Genomic DNA, 18,064 nt, shown 5'->3' on the forward strand with positions numbered 1-18,064 from the left:
GGGGAGGATTAATAGGTCAACAAATGTTAGCCATTTTTCTTGGCTGAACTTCATTTAATTTACTTCATTTAAGTAATATGATCTTACTTTCAACTAATAATTTACCAGAGTTTGGGACCCTTTCTATATCTCTAATTCATTATTTCAATGTGAGGATGATCCAGCCAATTACTTTAAAGCTGTTTATATCACATAAGCTGTGAAATCTGATATGTCTACCTTCATGGAGTTTAATAAGAACATTAATTTCACTTCTGGGTTTTTCTTCTTCCTTGCCTTTCCTTCTTAAGCATATAAAATACAAGCATTAAATGTTTTTAATAACATAGGGAGGCACTTAATTGTGTAATGATGAATGGAAACTGCAGGCACCAAAAGAAAAAGGGGGAAATAAAGACTGGTAATTGTGGGTAGTGGATTGGCAAAAGCAGAAAAAAACTTTTTAAATTTTTTTTAACATCTTTATTGGAGTATAATTGCTTTACAATGTTGTGTTAGTTTCTGCTGTATAACAAAGTGAATCAGCTATATGTATATATATATCCCCATATCTCCTCCCTCTTGTGTCTCCCTCCCACCCTCCCTATCCCACCGCTCTAGGTGGATGAGTTGATCTCCTCGTGCTACGTGGCTGCTTCCCACTAGCTAACTATTTTACATTTGGTAGTGTGTATATGTCGATGCTACTATCACTTCGCCCCAGCTTCCCCCTCCCTGCCGTGTCCTCAAGTCCATTCTCTATGTCTACGTCTTTATTCCTGCCCTGCCACTAGGTTCATCAGTACCATTTTTTTTTTAAGATTCCATATATATGTGTTAGCATACGGTATTTGTTTTTCTCTTTCTGACTTACTTCACTCTGTATGACAGACTCTAGGTAGAAAAATATTTTTAACTAATAATAAAACTTCCTCAAAGACCAGAAGGATAAATTATTGTAAGAGGAAAAGGGGAATCAGTGTCCTACTCCATCTTAGTAATCATTCTGTTACCCTTCCATGGACAACATTTAATACCATGGCCATGTTTTCAAACTGAGTGTGGAGAGGTTGGTTGTGGAATCAAATTTCATGGGTCACAGCTATGATTTAAATTAAAAAACAGTGTAAATATATGTAACTGCAATGAATCTGTTTCATGTATATATGTATATACAGGGGTCTACAGATAAAATATATTTGTAACTATGCTCAAAAGTTTGAAAGCCACTGACTTATGAAACTATTACCTTAATAAGAATATAAAGTAGGGCTTCCCTGGTGGTGCAGTGGTTAAGAATCCGCCTGCCAATGCAGGGGACACGGGTTCCAGCCCTGGTCTGGGAAGATCCCACATGCTGCGGAGCAACTAAGCCCGTGAGCCACAACTACTGAAGCCCACACACCTAGAGCCCCTGCTCCGCAACAGGAGAAGCCACCGCAATGAGAAGCCCGCGCACCACAACGAAGAGTAGCCCCCACTCAGAGTAGCCCCCACTCGCTGCAACTAGAGAAAGCCTGCCCACAGCAATGAAGACCCAACGCAGACAAAAATAAATAAATACAATAAATTAAGAAAAAAAAGAATATAAAGTAGCAGCAAAATTATGTCTCCTAAAACCCCTAAAATCTAATTTCTCAAATACAGTCAGGGAAATCTGCAACACAACAACACTCGGTGGTGTTTGAAAGTGGAGATTCTTAAGCCCTGCCCCAAGACTGGATGGTAAGACTCTCCTAGGGTGGAACCCAGGATCTAAATTTTTAGCAAGCATGTCTGCTTTAGCTTTTTCTAAGGTGAAGATATTTATGCCCCATATGAATGCTCACCAAAGAGTGACCTCAGCAGAGGAAGATTTTAATGATCAGTGGAGATGTGGAAAGCTGACTAGTGTCCCTTGCTTGAGCTTTTCCTAAAAGAACTTTTTACAAATACTCCATGAGTTGAGTAATAAGACTCAAACTATCTCTGCTCCTTCCCCTCCCCTTATTTGTGCAGCATGAGGGTATTTATTAATGTATTAGTGACTCATTCTAACCCTTACCCATTTACAATTTTTTGTACCCAAAAATTCTAAAGGAAAATTACTCAGGTATTATGGCTTAATTTAAAATAGCTTTTGGGGAAAACTAGGTAAAGTATACAAGAGACCTCTCTGCACTATCTTTGCAAATTCCTGTGAATCTATAAAAAGTTTTAAAAGTAGCTATCATCTTAATAATTTAGGAGTAATGAGTGTCAAAATTCTGAGGAGGGAGAATACTGGGGCTTACTAGTTATTTTGTGTCAAAGCAAGAGAAAATCACTGTGAAAAAGAATCTTCAGCTAACGTAAATGCGAAACAAATGCTCAGAAAAAAAGTTCAGGCGGGTTAGTTGAGACAGGCCCCAGTGTTCTTTCTGGACCAAACCTCCCTCCAATAAATATATCAAGGAAAGACAAAAAGAAAGCTTTCCCTCTCTTAATTCTTTTCTCTTAAAGATGCTACAGTAGGAAAAAATTACATGCAACTAACTCATTTAAAAAAATATCTAGATGTGTTTCATTTCAAGCAGATGTTTTCAGAAACTACCTCACTCCTTAAATTAGCAACAGGTTCAATCATAAAGGAGGGAAAACTGTGAAGCAAGTTTATCCTGGTTCACATTGCATCTCTGCAAGATTGGTTATTATGGCAGAGTTTAATCTCAGGACGAATGAAATTAGTTCAATAGCTACATGCAATAGAAAATTTTACAAAATTAAATGTATATCTATGCCTCAAAAAATTAAAAATACAAGCCAGCATATCCACTTCTGGGTATATAGCCAAAATAATTGAGAAAAAAGGATCTCAAAGAGATATCTGCACACCCATGTACATAGTAGCATTCACCGTAGCCAAAAGGTAGAAACAGCCCAAATGCCTCTTAACAGACAAATGGATAAACAAAGTGTGGTACATACATACAATGCAACATTATTCAGCCTTCAAAAAGAAATCCTGTCACATGCTACAACATGTATGAACCTTGAAAACATTATGCTAAGTGAAACAAGTCCATCACAAAAAGATAGTGTATGATTCCACTTACATAAGATATCTGAAGTAGTCAAATTTATAGAACGAAAAAGTAGAATGGTTGCCACGGACTTGGGGGAGGGAAAAATCAGGAGTTGTTTAAGGGGTATAGAATTTTAGTTTTGCAAGATAAAAAGTTCTGGAGATCTGCTTCACAACAATGCGAACGTACTTAACACTGCTGAACTATATACACTTAAAAATGATTAAAATGGTATATTTTATGTGTTTTTTACCACAATTAAAAATGTTTTTAATTGTCAATTACCTAATGAAGAGGGGCAAGTTTGACGAGAAGCAGTATACTTCCATGGTAGTAAAGGAATTATTAGTCCAGGGGAAATAGTAATTACACTGGAGAATAACAGGACAACACCCTGACCTGAGGAAGGACTCAAGTGACCATTCACCCATGAGGGCACACGAAGATCACATGCCCTCAGATGTGGTGCCCGAGCACACAACACTGCATGTATAACCTGAGCCTCTCCTAAGCAAGTACCAGACAACCCTAAATTGAGAAAGAGTCCCCATTACATATATTCTATATTATATTGCAACTAAATGCAATACATGATCTTTTACTGGACGAAAAAAGTTTTAAAGGACATTTTTGAGAAAAGTTGACAGAGTAATGAAATATGGGCTACAAAACAGATAAAAGTTCTCTTATCAATGTTTCCTGAATTTGAAAACTATATTGTGGTTATGTACGAGAATATCTTTGATCCTGGGAAATAAATATTCAAGTATTAAGGGGTGAAGGAGAATGATGTATGCAACCTACTCTCAAATAGTTCAAGGGAAAAACATGTTTATATAAAGAATGATAAAGCAAATGTGACAAAATGGTAAAAATCAGTGCATCTAGATAAAGAGTTTGAGTTCTCTGCTTTGAAATTATTTCAAAATAAAGTTTAAAAATTATTTTTAAAAGTATAATCTTAGATTCAGTTTACATCTCAGTTCCATCAAAACTTTCAAGGAGGGACTTCTCTGGCAGTCCAGTGGTTAAGACTCCGGGCGTCTATTGCAGGGAGCACGGGTTTGATCCCTGGTTGGGGAACTAAGATCCCACATGCTGTGGCATGGCCAAGAAAAAAAAAAAATTTTCAAGCAAAGAAAGTATATAAAAAAGATTTGTTCTACTTAAGCATAAATGCCAGCAAACTCACCTGAAGTACCATTAAGCACAAAATCTATTCAAATACAAGTATGCTAATTAGTCACACAGTATAAAACTAGGTCCCAACCCTAGGACCTAACTGTAGTAGGTGAGACCACAGTCACTGCCAAAAGAGGCTATAGACTAGAGGGAAAGAAAGCACCGAGGATTAGTGATTAGGCAATGAGCTTTGCAGGAAACTGACTACACCTGGAAGCGTCCAAACAGGTTAAGTGAAGAGCAAAACAGCAGAGGCAGAGACTGGTTGCCCATTTTTGAATGTTGGTAGCCAACTTAAGTTAGTTTAAAAAAGTGAAACACTGAGCAGGTGCAGAAAAGCCAACAGGTGAAAAGATGCAGCGTAGGAATTACCAGTCAGCAAACAGCCCCCTCCATAGGAGACAGGTAAGGATTCAGAGGCTTAAACAAGCAACAAAATACAGATAACCATCTGGTGGAAAAAGAGGGCATGTTGGTGAGTGTATAAGGGAGGGTTAGGTAAGAGTGTGATGGATGAAGAATACTCGTCTCAAAAATAAATAAATAACTAAATAATGGTTCCGAAGAACCTAGGGGCAGGACAGGAATAGAGATGCAGACGTAGAGAATGGACTTGAGGACACGGGGAGGGGGAAGGGTAAGCTGGGATGAAGTGAGAGAGTGGCATGGACATATATACACTACCAAACGTAAAACAGCTAGCTAGTGGGAAGCAGCCGCATAGCACAGGGAGATCAGCTGGGTACTGTGTGACCACCTAGAGGGGTGGGATAGGGAGGGTGGGAGGGAGACGCAAGAGGGAAGAGATATGGGGATATATGTATATGTATAGCTGATTCACTTTGTTATAAAGCAGAAACTTAACACACCATGGTAAAGCAATTATACTCCAATAAAGATGTTAAAAAAAAAAAAGAATACTAGTCTGTTAAAAAGACAAGACCAGTGAAGGCTTCTGATTAAATATATAGTGATGGGACCAAAAGTGTACATCACTTCGTTAAAAAGTTTAGCTGTACTAGTCTGTTCCCACCATTTAATAAGTACAAACAACACAAAAACATCTTCCTTTCCCTAACTTTGAAGTATGTCATTCTCAAATGTGAGCCCTTCTCAATTATGGTTTTTTAAAAAAATATTTATTTGGATGCATCGGGTCTTAGTTGTGGCTCGTGGGCTCTTTCGTTGCGGCGCGAGGGCTTCTAATTGTGGCGTGCAGGCTCCAGAGCACACGGGCTCAGTAGCTGGTGACCGGCGGGCTCTAGAGCGTGCAGGCTTAGTTTGTGCGGGCTTAGTTGCCCTGCGGCTTGTGGGATCTTAGTTCCCCGACCAGGGATCGAACCCTAGTCCCCTGCATTGGAAGTTGGATTCTTAGCCCCTGGACCACCAGGGAAGTCCCTCAATTATGTTTTAGAAGCATGTAAGAAGCAGAGAGACTGTAAGGACTAAATTTCCCTGATGAGACTATAACTTTCTCTTCATGACAAAGCCCATAATTTCCTCATAAGCCATCTGCCCCAAGGGGTATTGGGAAGAAAAGATTGAGACACAACCCCTACCATCCATCACAAAACTCCTAGTTATCTCATTCCCTCGTAAAACATAAATGTCATCCTTCCTTATTAAAAGGGGAAAGTTATACTTCACCAGTATTACCTGAAGCTTCCACAGACTTTTTCAAGGTATTTTGAAGATGCAGATTATACTGTAGGCCACAATACATTTAGGTTGAGTGGCTATTCAAGCAAACCCATTTAAGTGACTATAATAGCTGCTGTCATCTTAGTGCTGCCACTTAGTAGCTACTTCATAAAAGTATTATTAGTTAACAACTATATAGCATTTACAATGTGCCAGGCACTATTCTAAATCTGTACTTATTTGCATCAGTTGATGTAATCATCACAATTTATAGCTAATGAAACTAAAGCACAGAGTGTAATGGCCTTCCCAAGATCACACAGCTAGTGAGCAGTAGAGACAAGACATGAAGCCAGGCAGTCGGCCCAAAGTCACGTTCTTAACCACTACTACTGCTATTACTGCTTCCCCTCACTTCAAGTTACTTAACCCCTCTCCCTCCAGCTCCATGCCCCCACTAAGGAAGTGGAGGAGCTAACAGGTACACATACTCTTTTCTGAACCCCATGGAGGTGAACAGGCTTCAGAATTCAGAATTTTCCCAGTTTTCAAAAGATAATAAGCACCTATCATCAAGCGTATTACTATTTCAGCAGTAAAATGAAATGAAAGAACATTCACGCTAAATGGGATAAATACATACAATATGCTCACATAATTTCAGTCAGGTTAGGGTCTGCCACCAAAAAATTAACAGAAGGTTCAGTTTTCAGAGCTTTTTGGATATTGGAATTGCAGTTAAGTAACTTGACAGAATTGTCAAGATTAACTTCAAGATTAATTAAGAGTGTACATAATTGCTTACCATACAGCCTAGTACACAGTAAGCAGACTTGATACATGTAACTATTATTAGAGTAAAATTAAAACATACTCAATTCTGTTAACTAAGTGAATGGATAGTGTTTTTAATTAAAAGCCCCAAGTATTACAAGGGCAATCTGCAGGGACTGTGGGTACCCAAATGGGTGAGGAGGGAGGGAGGATGACTTTATCAACGTACAAACAAAACATCCACCAATTATGAACAAGAATGCCAGGAAGTATCTTCTAAAATTAACTGAGGGCGGGCTGCATAAAAGTCTTAAAAGAACATCTCTGTAACCGTAAGAATTTACTCAATCTTTTAAAAAGTCTATACAATCCCCTTTTATAAATATAGCTTTGCTTTTGGAGGGAGGGAAAAAAGTTAAACCCGAATAATTCAGATTTTAAGCTCCCACTCACGTACCTTCAAACAATCCTCTAAAAACAACTTACCTGGATATTTTGGAAATAAAGATGGAAACAACTATAGAGAAAACACTGACGCTTCAGCCTTTTTAAAAGCAAAAATAGTCACAACATCTGTGTGGTACTCAAATTATTTAACTCCCTAACAGTAAATTCTTCTTTTAAAAAACCATCCAAGAAAATGATAATGACCACAAAGTGGCAAAATACTTTTAAGAGCAGACAGATCTTGACTTCACTTTTGTACAGCATCACTTAGAGAATGATACTTGACATTTTCCCAAGAAAATGAACACTGATATAAAAGAATCTTTTTAATTATTAACATAAATACTCATCACCGCTTTCAAACACTTGAAAAGAATTCCCTTGGTCCTGGCCCTAAGACACCAATAAGCAGTTTTAAGTTCTCTATGTTTCCATTATGATTACTATGTACTTTCGATATTTCTTTTGTATTATGTCCAACAGAGTCTACCACACAGAGGTCTAAGTTATTTCTCAACAGATGGACTTTTTCTAAAAGGCAAATTATTCAATTTATTTCACTATTTCTATTTTACCAAAAACAGGTTGTCCAACAACTTACTATATGTTAGTCTTTAAATTCTTTTCCAATTCAGTCATCCAGCACTTAATGCTGATCTCGTGCTCAACAAGATTCAAATCTGACATTTTGTGATTCCTCCCATGACGAAGTGGACTCCACTGTTGCCAGGGCCAGGCCCACCAAGGCAAAACATTTAAGACCTAGGACCATATATGAAGAAGAAACCCCATTTTCAAAAATGCCTGAAGAATTCACTAAATTGAACTGAAGAGCAATTCTTATCTTAAAACCAAGCGGCTATTCCTGGTTGAGTGAGGAACAGAGAGCTCTGCCCTTTCTACCTACCAGGGTAACTCCCCACCCAAGTCATAAGCTACATGGTAATGGCAAAGTATAGAAATGTATTAGAATTAGAACAGGGTTGTTTTCAAACCTTAGAGAATTGCATATCATTCAGAAAAGCATCTTCAATTTCTCAGTGCTTTCCTATTCAAACACAAAATGTAACTCTCACAAACTGCTGTGACTCCCAGCTGTTCATCTTATTCCATAAGCAAAAAGGCATCTTCGATACACCTGCTAATATCTACCACTTATAGTTTTAGGCAATTTAATCTCTCTGAGCCTTCCTGTCTTTATCTGTGAAATGGGTATTAACAGAATTTACTTCATTCGATTTTCTAGAGAAAATGAAACAATGTACACAAAGTGCACAGTGCCTAAAACAGGAGTGGGAAATACATAGTAGCTATTATTAATTACAAAGTAAAACTTGGCAACCTTCCTAGATGGTGGGACTAGGCAGAAAAGTGAAGTCAAATACTATAGAAGGTATGTGTTTTAAAAAGCTAAAAAACCATTATTCTGTTTTAAGGCCACTTGGTACAAAGGGAGAGAGACAAAAATTATGGACTACTTAAATTTCTAGTGGGCAGCCAGATTTAAGAAAAAATTTGCAAGTCTAATTACCAGTTCTACAAAAAGTATCTGGATCTGCCACCCAAGTGGCCCATACCCATATGTATTGCTTACTTTATAATTACATTCCAATCGAATTACCCAATAACTTTAAAAACAGGTTTAACACATTTACCTTCATACCATTTTGGCGAAACTATCCCCTAGAAGTCAATTATCTCCAAATATGTTCTAAGAATCATCTGCATGGGAATCACCTTGTTAAAAACAAACTGGTGGAGTGGAGCTCAGAAATCTTAAGCACGTTTGTTTTGAGAACAACTGCCCAAAAGATGTTTAGCCAAAACATTCTATATTAAATCCACCCAGAGTATAACTTAACCTCCACTTTCCTGCAAGATCCGCCACTAAAGCAACCTCTGTTCTGCTGGTGTGCCTGAATTAATTAGGGAATTAAGGTAGAACAGGACGAATAAATATCAAGAAATAAGGATGCACTTCAGAGGCACAAATAACTGCTAAGAATATCTTTCATTTTTAATCCATGTGAAATTAACTCAGCCATAACAGAGAAGATGAACACATAATACACAAATTCTTTAATGGCCCCCCACAGAAAAACTGATCTTAGGAAGATTAAACCTAGTTTCATCAGGAGCTTTGCTTTAAAACAGTACACTGTGAAGTATGGTCTTATTTACACATAAAAGGCTGAAAATTAACCTCATTAGAGACCCAACTCCAATAAAACATACCTGGCATAATTTGTGTGTAACACATCTAGTTACCTAGTTCATGAAATTTATTTAATACTGTGATGTTACACAGATTCTTTACATTCAAACTAGACTTTTTTTTTTTTTTTTTAAAGATTTATTTTTTTATTGATTAATTGATTGATTGATTGATTGCTATGTTGGGTCTTCGTTTCTGTGCTAGGGCTTTCTCTAGTTGTGGCAAGCGGGGGCCACTCTTCATCACGGTGCGCGGGCCTCTCACTGTCACGGCCTCTCTTGTTGTGGAGCACAGGCTCCAGACGCGCAGGCTCAGTAATTGTGGCTCACGGGCCCAGCCGCTCTGCGGCATGTGGGATCTTCCCAGACCAGGGCTCGAACCCGTGTCCCCTGCATTAGCAGGCAGATTCTCAACCACTGCGCCACCAGGGAAGCCCCCAAACTAGACTTTTAATGTCCAACAACTAATCATTTCCAAAAAAAATAAATCACTGCAGTCCAACAAGTGATGAACAGCTCACTCTCAGTACTGTATATACTAGTACAGCAGTAGGTGTCCTAAAGCTGCCTGGGTCAGCAAGTGATTAGCACTTGTCTCAACGCGATTTCACTGTGGAAACCTTTTATCAACACCTTCCGGTATAAGCAGAATAATCATCAAAAAATATTAAAAGTGTTTTAAATAGGTACAACTCAACACAATCATTCAAGCATACTACTTGAGGGCCTAAATTCTCAACCTGGACGCTTAGTAGAAGCTACTCATACCACTACTCACTGCTTCACCAGAATGGCTGTATATTTTTCCCACCAAAAGTAGGGCTATTGCACCATACGTTTCATGATCTCTGTAAAGAAAAAAATCATTGTCTTGGTTTATATTTCCTTAAAAAACAAGTAAATCTACAACTTGTCTTAAGAACTTAGTGAAATCTGAAGATTTCTAAAGAAATCACCTCAATTCTTTTTAATGAAACCCGCATACACACACAGAAAAGGCAGTTATTTGTAAAAGATCAATTCTGAAATACAACCAGCTACAACCTTTAATAAGCACGTACCACAAAATTAAAATGCACAAGGGTTTTTAAGCATAAGCATTTACTTCATGATCCCTTAATTCGTATCAGGTACCAAAAAAAATGGAATCAGAAAGGTTTTTCAGGATTTCAAAGCAGCTTTATAACTTTAAAGATGTAGAGAACAGTAACAAACAGTTTAAATGATCCCTCTTGTAGGAAGAAACCACAGGTCCCATTAAATATGTCCCTTCAAGAACAGATTGAGAAGACTGAGAAACTACCATCTTAGAGGACTGGGCTGAAGGCTGGTTAAATTTTTCTAGGTTTGGAATTACTAAAGTTGGAGGTGTGTTTAAGGGATAGGCCTAGAAGTTTGCAGGCAGGCAAGAGATATCGTATCATTCCTACGGACCCAAAACAAGGCCCTTAGGGGACCTACAGTTGTCCCTTCTGTTTGCTCTTGAGGAAAAAGGCCTATTTTTAAAACGTTATGGAAATGCATCCAAGGGGATGCAATCGGAAAAAAAATCCAGAACGTGGAAAATTCTACCAAAAAAAGTCTATGGATTAACAAATCAACTGCAAGGAAATAAAAGTAATGGCAGGAGAACTACAGATGAAAAACTTAGGAAACTTCTCAACCAATTGCAATGTATAAACTTTACTTGAATTCTAATTTGAACAAAACTTAGATGTTGAATTTGAGACACTGCACATGATGATGTAAAGGAATTGTTGCTATTAAGTTCGGTGTGACAACAGTAGTACAATTAAATTTTTAAAGTTCTTATCTTTTTACAGATCTCTACTGAAATACTTATGGTAAAATTATATGTTTAGGATTTGCTTTAAAATAATCCATTGGAGGTGGGCATAGGATGAAACACATTTGGCTAACAGCTGATAAATGTCGAAGCAAGGGACATTCATTTACCATAATACATAATACATGGATGTTCATTTACCATAATAAGAAAATTAAACAAATATTATGGTACAACCACTGATTATTCTGTCTAAAATAAGACAGTTTAGCAACCTGAAGGAATGCTTATTATATAATGCTAAATGAAGAAACAAATGTACCTATGTCAAAATTTCAAAAGCGTAAGGTTAAGGAAGAAAAGAGAATAGGAAGACCAAGGCTGAATTTGTGAGTTAGTTGATGTCTACTTTATCTGCTAGTATTAGACTACTGTCATTAGACATTGCTAATGAATTCAGGAGTAGGCAGGTAATTTAAACTACCTAAGAGGGCTGCGTATAAAACAACAGTGGAGAGGCCTAGAATAAAATAGAGAATGCATGCCTCAACTTAAAGGCATTCAAATAAATATTCCACTACATAAAATCCATTTTAACGAGATATTCAAATATCCTCATTTTTAGGGTGACCAAGTCATTTATTTGCCAAAGCAAGCTACTTTGAATAAAGAAAGGAGGAGGTAACAATCAAACCAGGATGGTACAGGAAAACCAGACCACCTGGTCACCCTATTCACTTTATCTATATAAACTGAGGCATTAAGTTTGTTTGCTTATTTGTGTTTAAAGTGAACTGCCTAAACTCAAAATGAATTAGCCTCATACACACTAGAGACTGAAGCCCAGCGAGGCACAGAGATATGCTCAAAGTCATGGTGTTAATTGAAGAGGCAGGTGCTAGAAGTCAGCACCCAAGTACCCTGACACTGTCCAGATCAATCTACTATTTAGTACCATTTTCTTCTCTTTACGTTTTGGTTTTTTTTAAATTACATGTGTCCTGCTCCTTTTTTTCCACAAAAAGAGTTTCTTCAAAAATGTGTTCTTCAATCAAATAATTCTAAAAATAAGGCAAAAAAATAATATAACAGGAAGGTGAAGAATGTCCAACAAATGCTTACAAAAGCAGACTCTTGATCAATCCACATGTATATGAAATCCTGTACTCTAAGATCAAACACTTTTTCTACATGCTGGACAACCCTAAGACATTTCTGTACCGTGCATGATGTCAGAATAAAAAAATTAATAAAAGCAATAACTGGACCCTTGGAAGACCGGAGAAAAGCACACATACATTGATGCACCTAGTAGCCTCCCAAATGTTAATTCTTTCCTGATTATCTCACTGAAGAGGCAAGAACCAAGACCTCAGAGCCTACTACATTCGCAGTAGAAAGCTAAGGAAATGGGGAGACTCCAGAGCAGCGTCTATGGCTATGAGCTGACTGAAGAATCTGTTTGGCTCCAACACCCATACACAACCTCTGTATTATCCCATATAGCTATTAACATCAAGATAAGCACTATATTTCAGAAATATGCAATTCTTTACTTACTGCTTAACAGGAAACCTGCCAGCCCAACTACCTTCCTAATATGAAATTAGAAAAAGCATAGGCTTTAGAATCAGATCAACCTACATTTGAGCCCTTACTTTGCCATTTACAAGCTAGCCAAATTGAAGGAACTTCAATTTCCTCCTATATAAATGAAAAATACCACCAGAGTTATGAAGATTAAAGCATGTGGTACAAAGCCTGGTACTTCACAGGCACTCAATAGGAATCTCTTGCTTTAATTTTTATTTTATATTGGAGTATAGTTGATTTACAATATTGTGTTAGTTTCAGGTGTACAGCAAAGTGATTTAGTTATACATATACATATGTCTATTCTTTTTCATATTCTTTTCCCATATAAGAGGAAGCTCTTGTTATTTCTACCTAATGGTTTCATTCAATGGCCAATTCAAATAGGATACAAACTATTTTTATTTTTTATTTATTTATTTATTTTTTGGCTGTGCTGCCTTGCGGGGTCTTAGTTCCCCAACCAGGGATGGAACCTGGGTCCGGGCAGTGAGAGTACTGAGTGCTAACCACTGGACGGCCAGGGAATTCCTGATACAAACTATTTTTAAAGCAACTGATGACTACAGTCACGGTCTTGGTAAAGTCTGTAAAGAGTTATCTCCTGGATCATCGGTTAACCCCAAAACTGTGCATAAAGTATGCAATCAACGTGGCACAGATTACAAAATATATTGGCAGATCTATTTTTCCAAATTATATGAAATTATGAAAAAAGATACTCAACTAGTCAATCACTGGTCCAACAATAATTCCCTGAAGTGCTAAATTTTAAAAACACTGCTGTATTTCCTCACCACTTCCACAATGTGTGTGACTCGCATATAAGCTTCTAGAAGGCACAGACTGTGTCTCATACATATAATATTCAGAAGAGCTAGGAGGGTGCCTTATACAGATGTGCTCAATAAATATTTGTTGAATGAAAAGTTGATATGGTTCCCTTAATGGTGTTTTAAAAAATACTTTAATGACAGGATCCTTTCACTTCAAAACATTAAATTGTAAAAGGTTCATAATAAGAATAGCACCCCCAACAAAAGAAGCTGCTGTTTATAAGCACTGTAGGTAAAACAGACCAAAACTCAAAAAACAAGTGGCTTTCCCCATGAAAGAAAATGTTAAAAAACAAAACACCAAGACAACGAGCACCTCAAAACAGGAAAGCACTGTCCATTCCATTCCCAGAAACAACTTACCTTTTTGCACCTTCCTTTTGCAGATTTGAAATCCAGATTCTCACACAATCACTGGCCTTCGCTTCTGTTTGATTCAATAGCATACACACTACTGAACGAACATACACATTCTCTCTCTTGCTATTATTAAATACATCAGTAGAAAGCACACTGGTCTTATTCTGCTTTCTAATACTGAAAACAAAAGTGCAAACGTCCTAACCCAAAATTCTTTAAAAATAAAAAAACTAATTAAAAAAATTTTTTGAGATTTAACCATGTTTGAAGTAACTGTAAAGGCTCCCATCTTTTCCCATACTTCAATTATGTATTTTAAATGGCTTTCTTCCCCAAATGAGAAGATTCTTGTGTCTTGATGGGAGGGCAAGCAGTTACAAGTAAAACATACTAAAATAAGCCATTTCTAAACAGGTGAGATACCATCAGTGTGTGCTGTTGCAGGAAACAGAATGGAAAGCCGTGAATGGGAGTCTCTGCACTTCATATCTGCAAAAGAAGAGAATAAAAAGGTTAACTCTAGACTTTGAACAGAGTATCTTCATCTGTTTAAAGCAATGCCCATAAACAATTTAAATTAAAAAATGAAAATATGCTAAAACGAGGTTTGTAGGTGAACTCAACCATTTAAACTGTATCTACGGTTTTAGAAGTTAGTATCTTAACACTTTTATACCACACCATCTTGATATTAAAGGTTTAAAAAAAAATCCCATCTCTTCTTTAGACTTTTCTTAAAAGTTATCATTAGCCAATTAGCCAAATGTGCTAGGGGGAATTAGTTCTAACCGTAAGAATAATAGTCGAAGAGCTCATTTTTAATAAATGTTCTTCCCTTTATAAGGAGTGGCAGTTAACCTTTTGGGAACCCCAATGCACACACCCCTCTCTCCGACCTCATTAAAGTTAAAGGTTAATTTGAGAACAGAGCAATCTCCCCTACCCAGCACCGCGTTCTCTGCGAAAATCCTTCTGCGTTTTGCACTGACCCACCCGCCGCAGTGTGGGTGAGCCAGGGCCGGGTCACGGAAGGAGGCCGGGGCTGGGTGGGGTGAGACCCACGAACCCGTCAAGCAGCCGCGTCCCCCCACCCGGCGGCACACCTGCCTCGCAGGCGCCCACCTGGGCCAGGGACCGCCCTCTGACAGCCCCGCGCGCCTGCCCCACTCGGAGCGCGCGCCACACGCCGCGCGGGACCCGAGGGCGGCGCAGGCGGCGGGGCGCGGGAGAGGCGGGAGCCCGGCGTGAAGGGGCCGCCCAGGCTCGCTCCCTCCCGGGGACCGAGCGGGCCGGGGCGTGCTGGGGGCGGGCGCGGTACCTTTTGGACAGATCCATGAGGACCCCGGAGAAAAGCTTCTCCCCGAGGCGGAACGACACGACGAGCGCGTCCTCAATGATGTGGTCCAGCGTGACCCGCACCTCCGAGCCGGGGATCAGTTGCGACACCGCGGAGTCCCCGCCCGCCGGCGGCACGAGCGCCGGGGCTGAGGGCTGGGGCAGCGGCGGTTCCTGGCGCTCCTCGGGAGCCGCGGGCTCCTCGGGCGGCGATGCAGGGGAAGGTGAAAGGCCAGGCCCTTCCTGTGGCGCGGCTGCCGCCGGCTCCACCACCCGGGCGGGCAGCTTCTCCTCAGGCTGCAGCTCCGGCCCCGCCGCCTCCGGGCTGCGGGCTAGCTCCCCCGGCGGCGGCGGCGGCGGCGGCGGCGGCGGCGGCGGCGGGAACGGCGGCTCGTCGGCCTGAGAAGAGGACTGCTGCCCGTCGGCTTCGCCGTCCGGCACAGATGCTTCAGTGGCCGTGACCGGGAGGGGGTCAGTGCCGGCCTCGCTGCCGGGAATGGGCTCCATCTCCGGCTCGGCCTCGCCGGCGCCCCCCTCCCCGGGGGACGCTGCAGTCGCTGCCGCCTCTGCAGCCACGGCCGCCATTTTCTTCCTGGCTTCTCCCTCCTCCAACTCAGGCTACAGCGGCGGCGGCGGCAGCGCTGCTTGGTTCCCTGGGCCTTCCCCTCCCTTCACCGAACAGTTTTGTCCCGCCCTTACCCCGATACTTGTTATTGGCACCGCGCCATTGGTTCTGTCCTACAGCCCTCCCGCCCTTGCAATACTCCATTGGCCAGGTGGGGACGTCTATCATCCAGTCAGTCCATCCCTCCCATACAGAGTAGGAACTTCTCATTGGCCAGACTAGTTGTCAAATGTCGAATCTTAGAGGAGGAGTGGGAGGCGTGCTCAAAGGGGGCGGGGGGAAGTCAAAAGCTGAGCCTTATACTTATTGCCTCTTTCTATTGGATGGAAGAGAAAATATAGTCTTATGGTTGGCCTATGCTCCTGCCCATTATCAGCCAGGGTTTCAGAGGTGGGATAAAGGACGGAATCACGTGCCGTGCCTGTTCTTTCAAAGGCTACGGAGGGGAGGAGTAACGAGGTAATGAGGGAGGGGAACCGCTTCCCAAGAATCTCTGCGCAGAGGTCCTTAGAATAAATGTTATTTCTAGGCGCGGACCTGCTTGCAGCCGCGTGTGGGCACGACAGGCTTCTTTGGGAAGAACAACTAAAGTTTGAAGCTAATTCTACAAACAGTATTTGAGCTCCTACTATGCTAGGCACTGTGCTAGGTGCTGGGGATAGAATGATGTGCAAGACGTTCTCCATAACCTCATGGCAGCCACTTCAGCTCCCACACAAGGGGTGTTTCCTTGAGTTCTCTCCACTTTCTAGGAACAATGCACCTACTTATTTCAAAGTAGTAAAATGCTAATGAAAACAGGAAGGATACCATGCACACTGGATTAAGCTGATGAATGTTCCAGAGAGCAGTACAGAGGCATTGCTGAACTTCCACGTGAACACCAATTTTCAACCCAAATTCACTGGAAAGTGGTCGCACCTGGTTACTTGCTTCAGCCTTTATCTTTCCTTGCCGCTCGTATGCCACAGGTGCAAAAAAGCCTCTCCAGCGTTCTAATGCCCCTACTTCTCTATTCCCACTTTAAGTTTCTTGATTTGTTTTGTCTGGAAGAATCTACTGAACCTATTTCTTTCAAAAGGCTCAGAGTGAGCCTTTTCTCCAGAAGAGATTGTAAGCACTGAAAATGCCTGCAGGAGCGAGGAGAGAAAAGTTGCCAACATGAGGGGGAGTAAAAAATGAAATTCTAAAGACTAATTACAGCCAACATTTATTGGGCACCCCCTATGTGCCAGGCACTAGTACAGACATTTAGTATAACACCTCATTTAATCCTTACAATACTCCTATAAGGCAGGTACTTTTATTATACCCGTCTTATAAATAAAGAAACTGAGGCACAAAAAGGGTGCTCAAGGTCACTCAGCTAGTAAATTGCATAGTCAGAATTCCAGTTTTTTTTTGGGGGGGGGGGTGGAGATAAATTAGGAGATTGGGATTAACAGATACACACTAGTATATATAAAATAGATAAACAGCAAGGACCTACTGTATAGCACAGGGAACTATACTCAATATCTTGTAATAACCTATAATGGAAAAGAATCTGAAAAAGAATATATCTCTCTATATATATCTGAATCACTTTGCTATACACCTATAACTAACACATTATAAATCAACTATACTTCAATTAAAAAAATAAAATAGCAAAAAGAAAAAAATTCCAGTTTTACATTGAAAGGACTGAAAATGGAAAAAAAGTAAATATCACCATATGCTCTATTTCAAGCCCTGGGGCTCTTGGGAAAGGCAAGTAGGAAATCCCAGTCAGGGCAGGATCAGCATCTCCAAAGTAACAGAAGGAAATAAATTTACTGAGTGTCCACTCTGTACCAGAGATTTTCCCATAAGCTCTCATTTAAAATCCTGTGAGTTAAGTCTTCTCCCTCTTTTACAGGTGAGGATACTGATCCTTAGCCAGGTTAAAGGTCTTCTTAGCAGTCACACAGATAGCTAGCAGCAGATCCTATAGAACCCAGGTCTTTCCAAGTGCATGATTGTTTAACTCATTCACTGAGCAAATAATTTATCACCTGCAGGCTAGATGCCTCCAGAAAACAGGCATGGATCCTATCTTACAGAGTTTTCGCCATGATCAATTTTCTATATTTCAACATAATCAATTAATTAAACAAAACATATAGTCCTATGAAACTTGTAGACCCACATTGAGTTCCCACATTGTATAATACCCCACATGGAAAAAAATACAGTTCAGGTCCTACGACCTGATTACCTCTTGCAG

The 18,064-nt window shown here is 40.1% G+C and overlaps 1 protein-coding gene across 9 annotated transcripts in view; it reads right to left on the reverse strand.

The window, feature by feature from the left end:
* The window catches only part of PWWP2A (PWWP domain containing 2A), a 91,565-nt gene that overhangs the window by 17,210 nt on the left and 56,291 nt on the right, over positions 1-18,064 (reverse strand). For 4 of the 9 annotated variants that reach the window (XM_057540871.1, XM_057540870.1, XM_057540868.1 and 1 more), the window contains exon 1: positions 15,175-15,855. The exons of 1 other annotated variant lie outside the window; for it this stretch is intronic. In XM_057540871.1, the coding sequence (XP_057396854.1) occupies positions 15,175-15,776 (602 nt within the window). In that variant the 5' untranslated portion in view covers positions 15,777-15,855. Of the gene's footprint in view, positions 1-7,668; positions 7,770-10,049; positions 10,130-13,859; positions 14,062-15,174; positions 15,856-18,064 lie in introns of those variants that run through there. 4 more of the 9 variants (XM_057540872.1, XM_028163799.2, XM_057540869.1 and 1 more) reach the window with 4 other exon arrangements.

Source organism: Balaenoptera acutorostrata, chromosome 2, assembly GCF_949987535.1.
Source record: "Balaenoptera acutorostrata chromosome 2, mBalAcu1.1, whole genome shotgun sequence".
Classification (NCBI taxonomy): Eukaryota; Metazoa; Chordata; class Mammalia; order Artiodactyla; family Balaenopteridae; genus Balaenoptera; species Balaenoptera acutorostrata.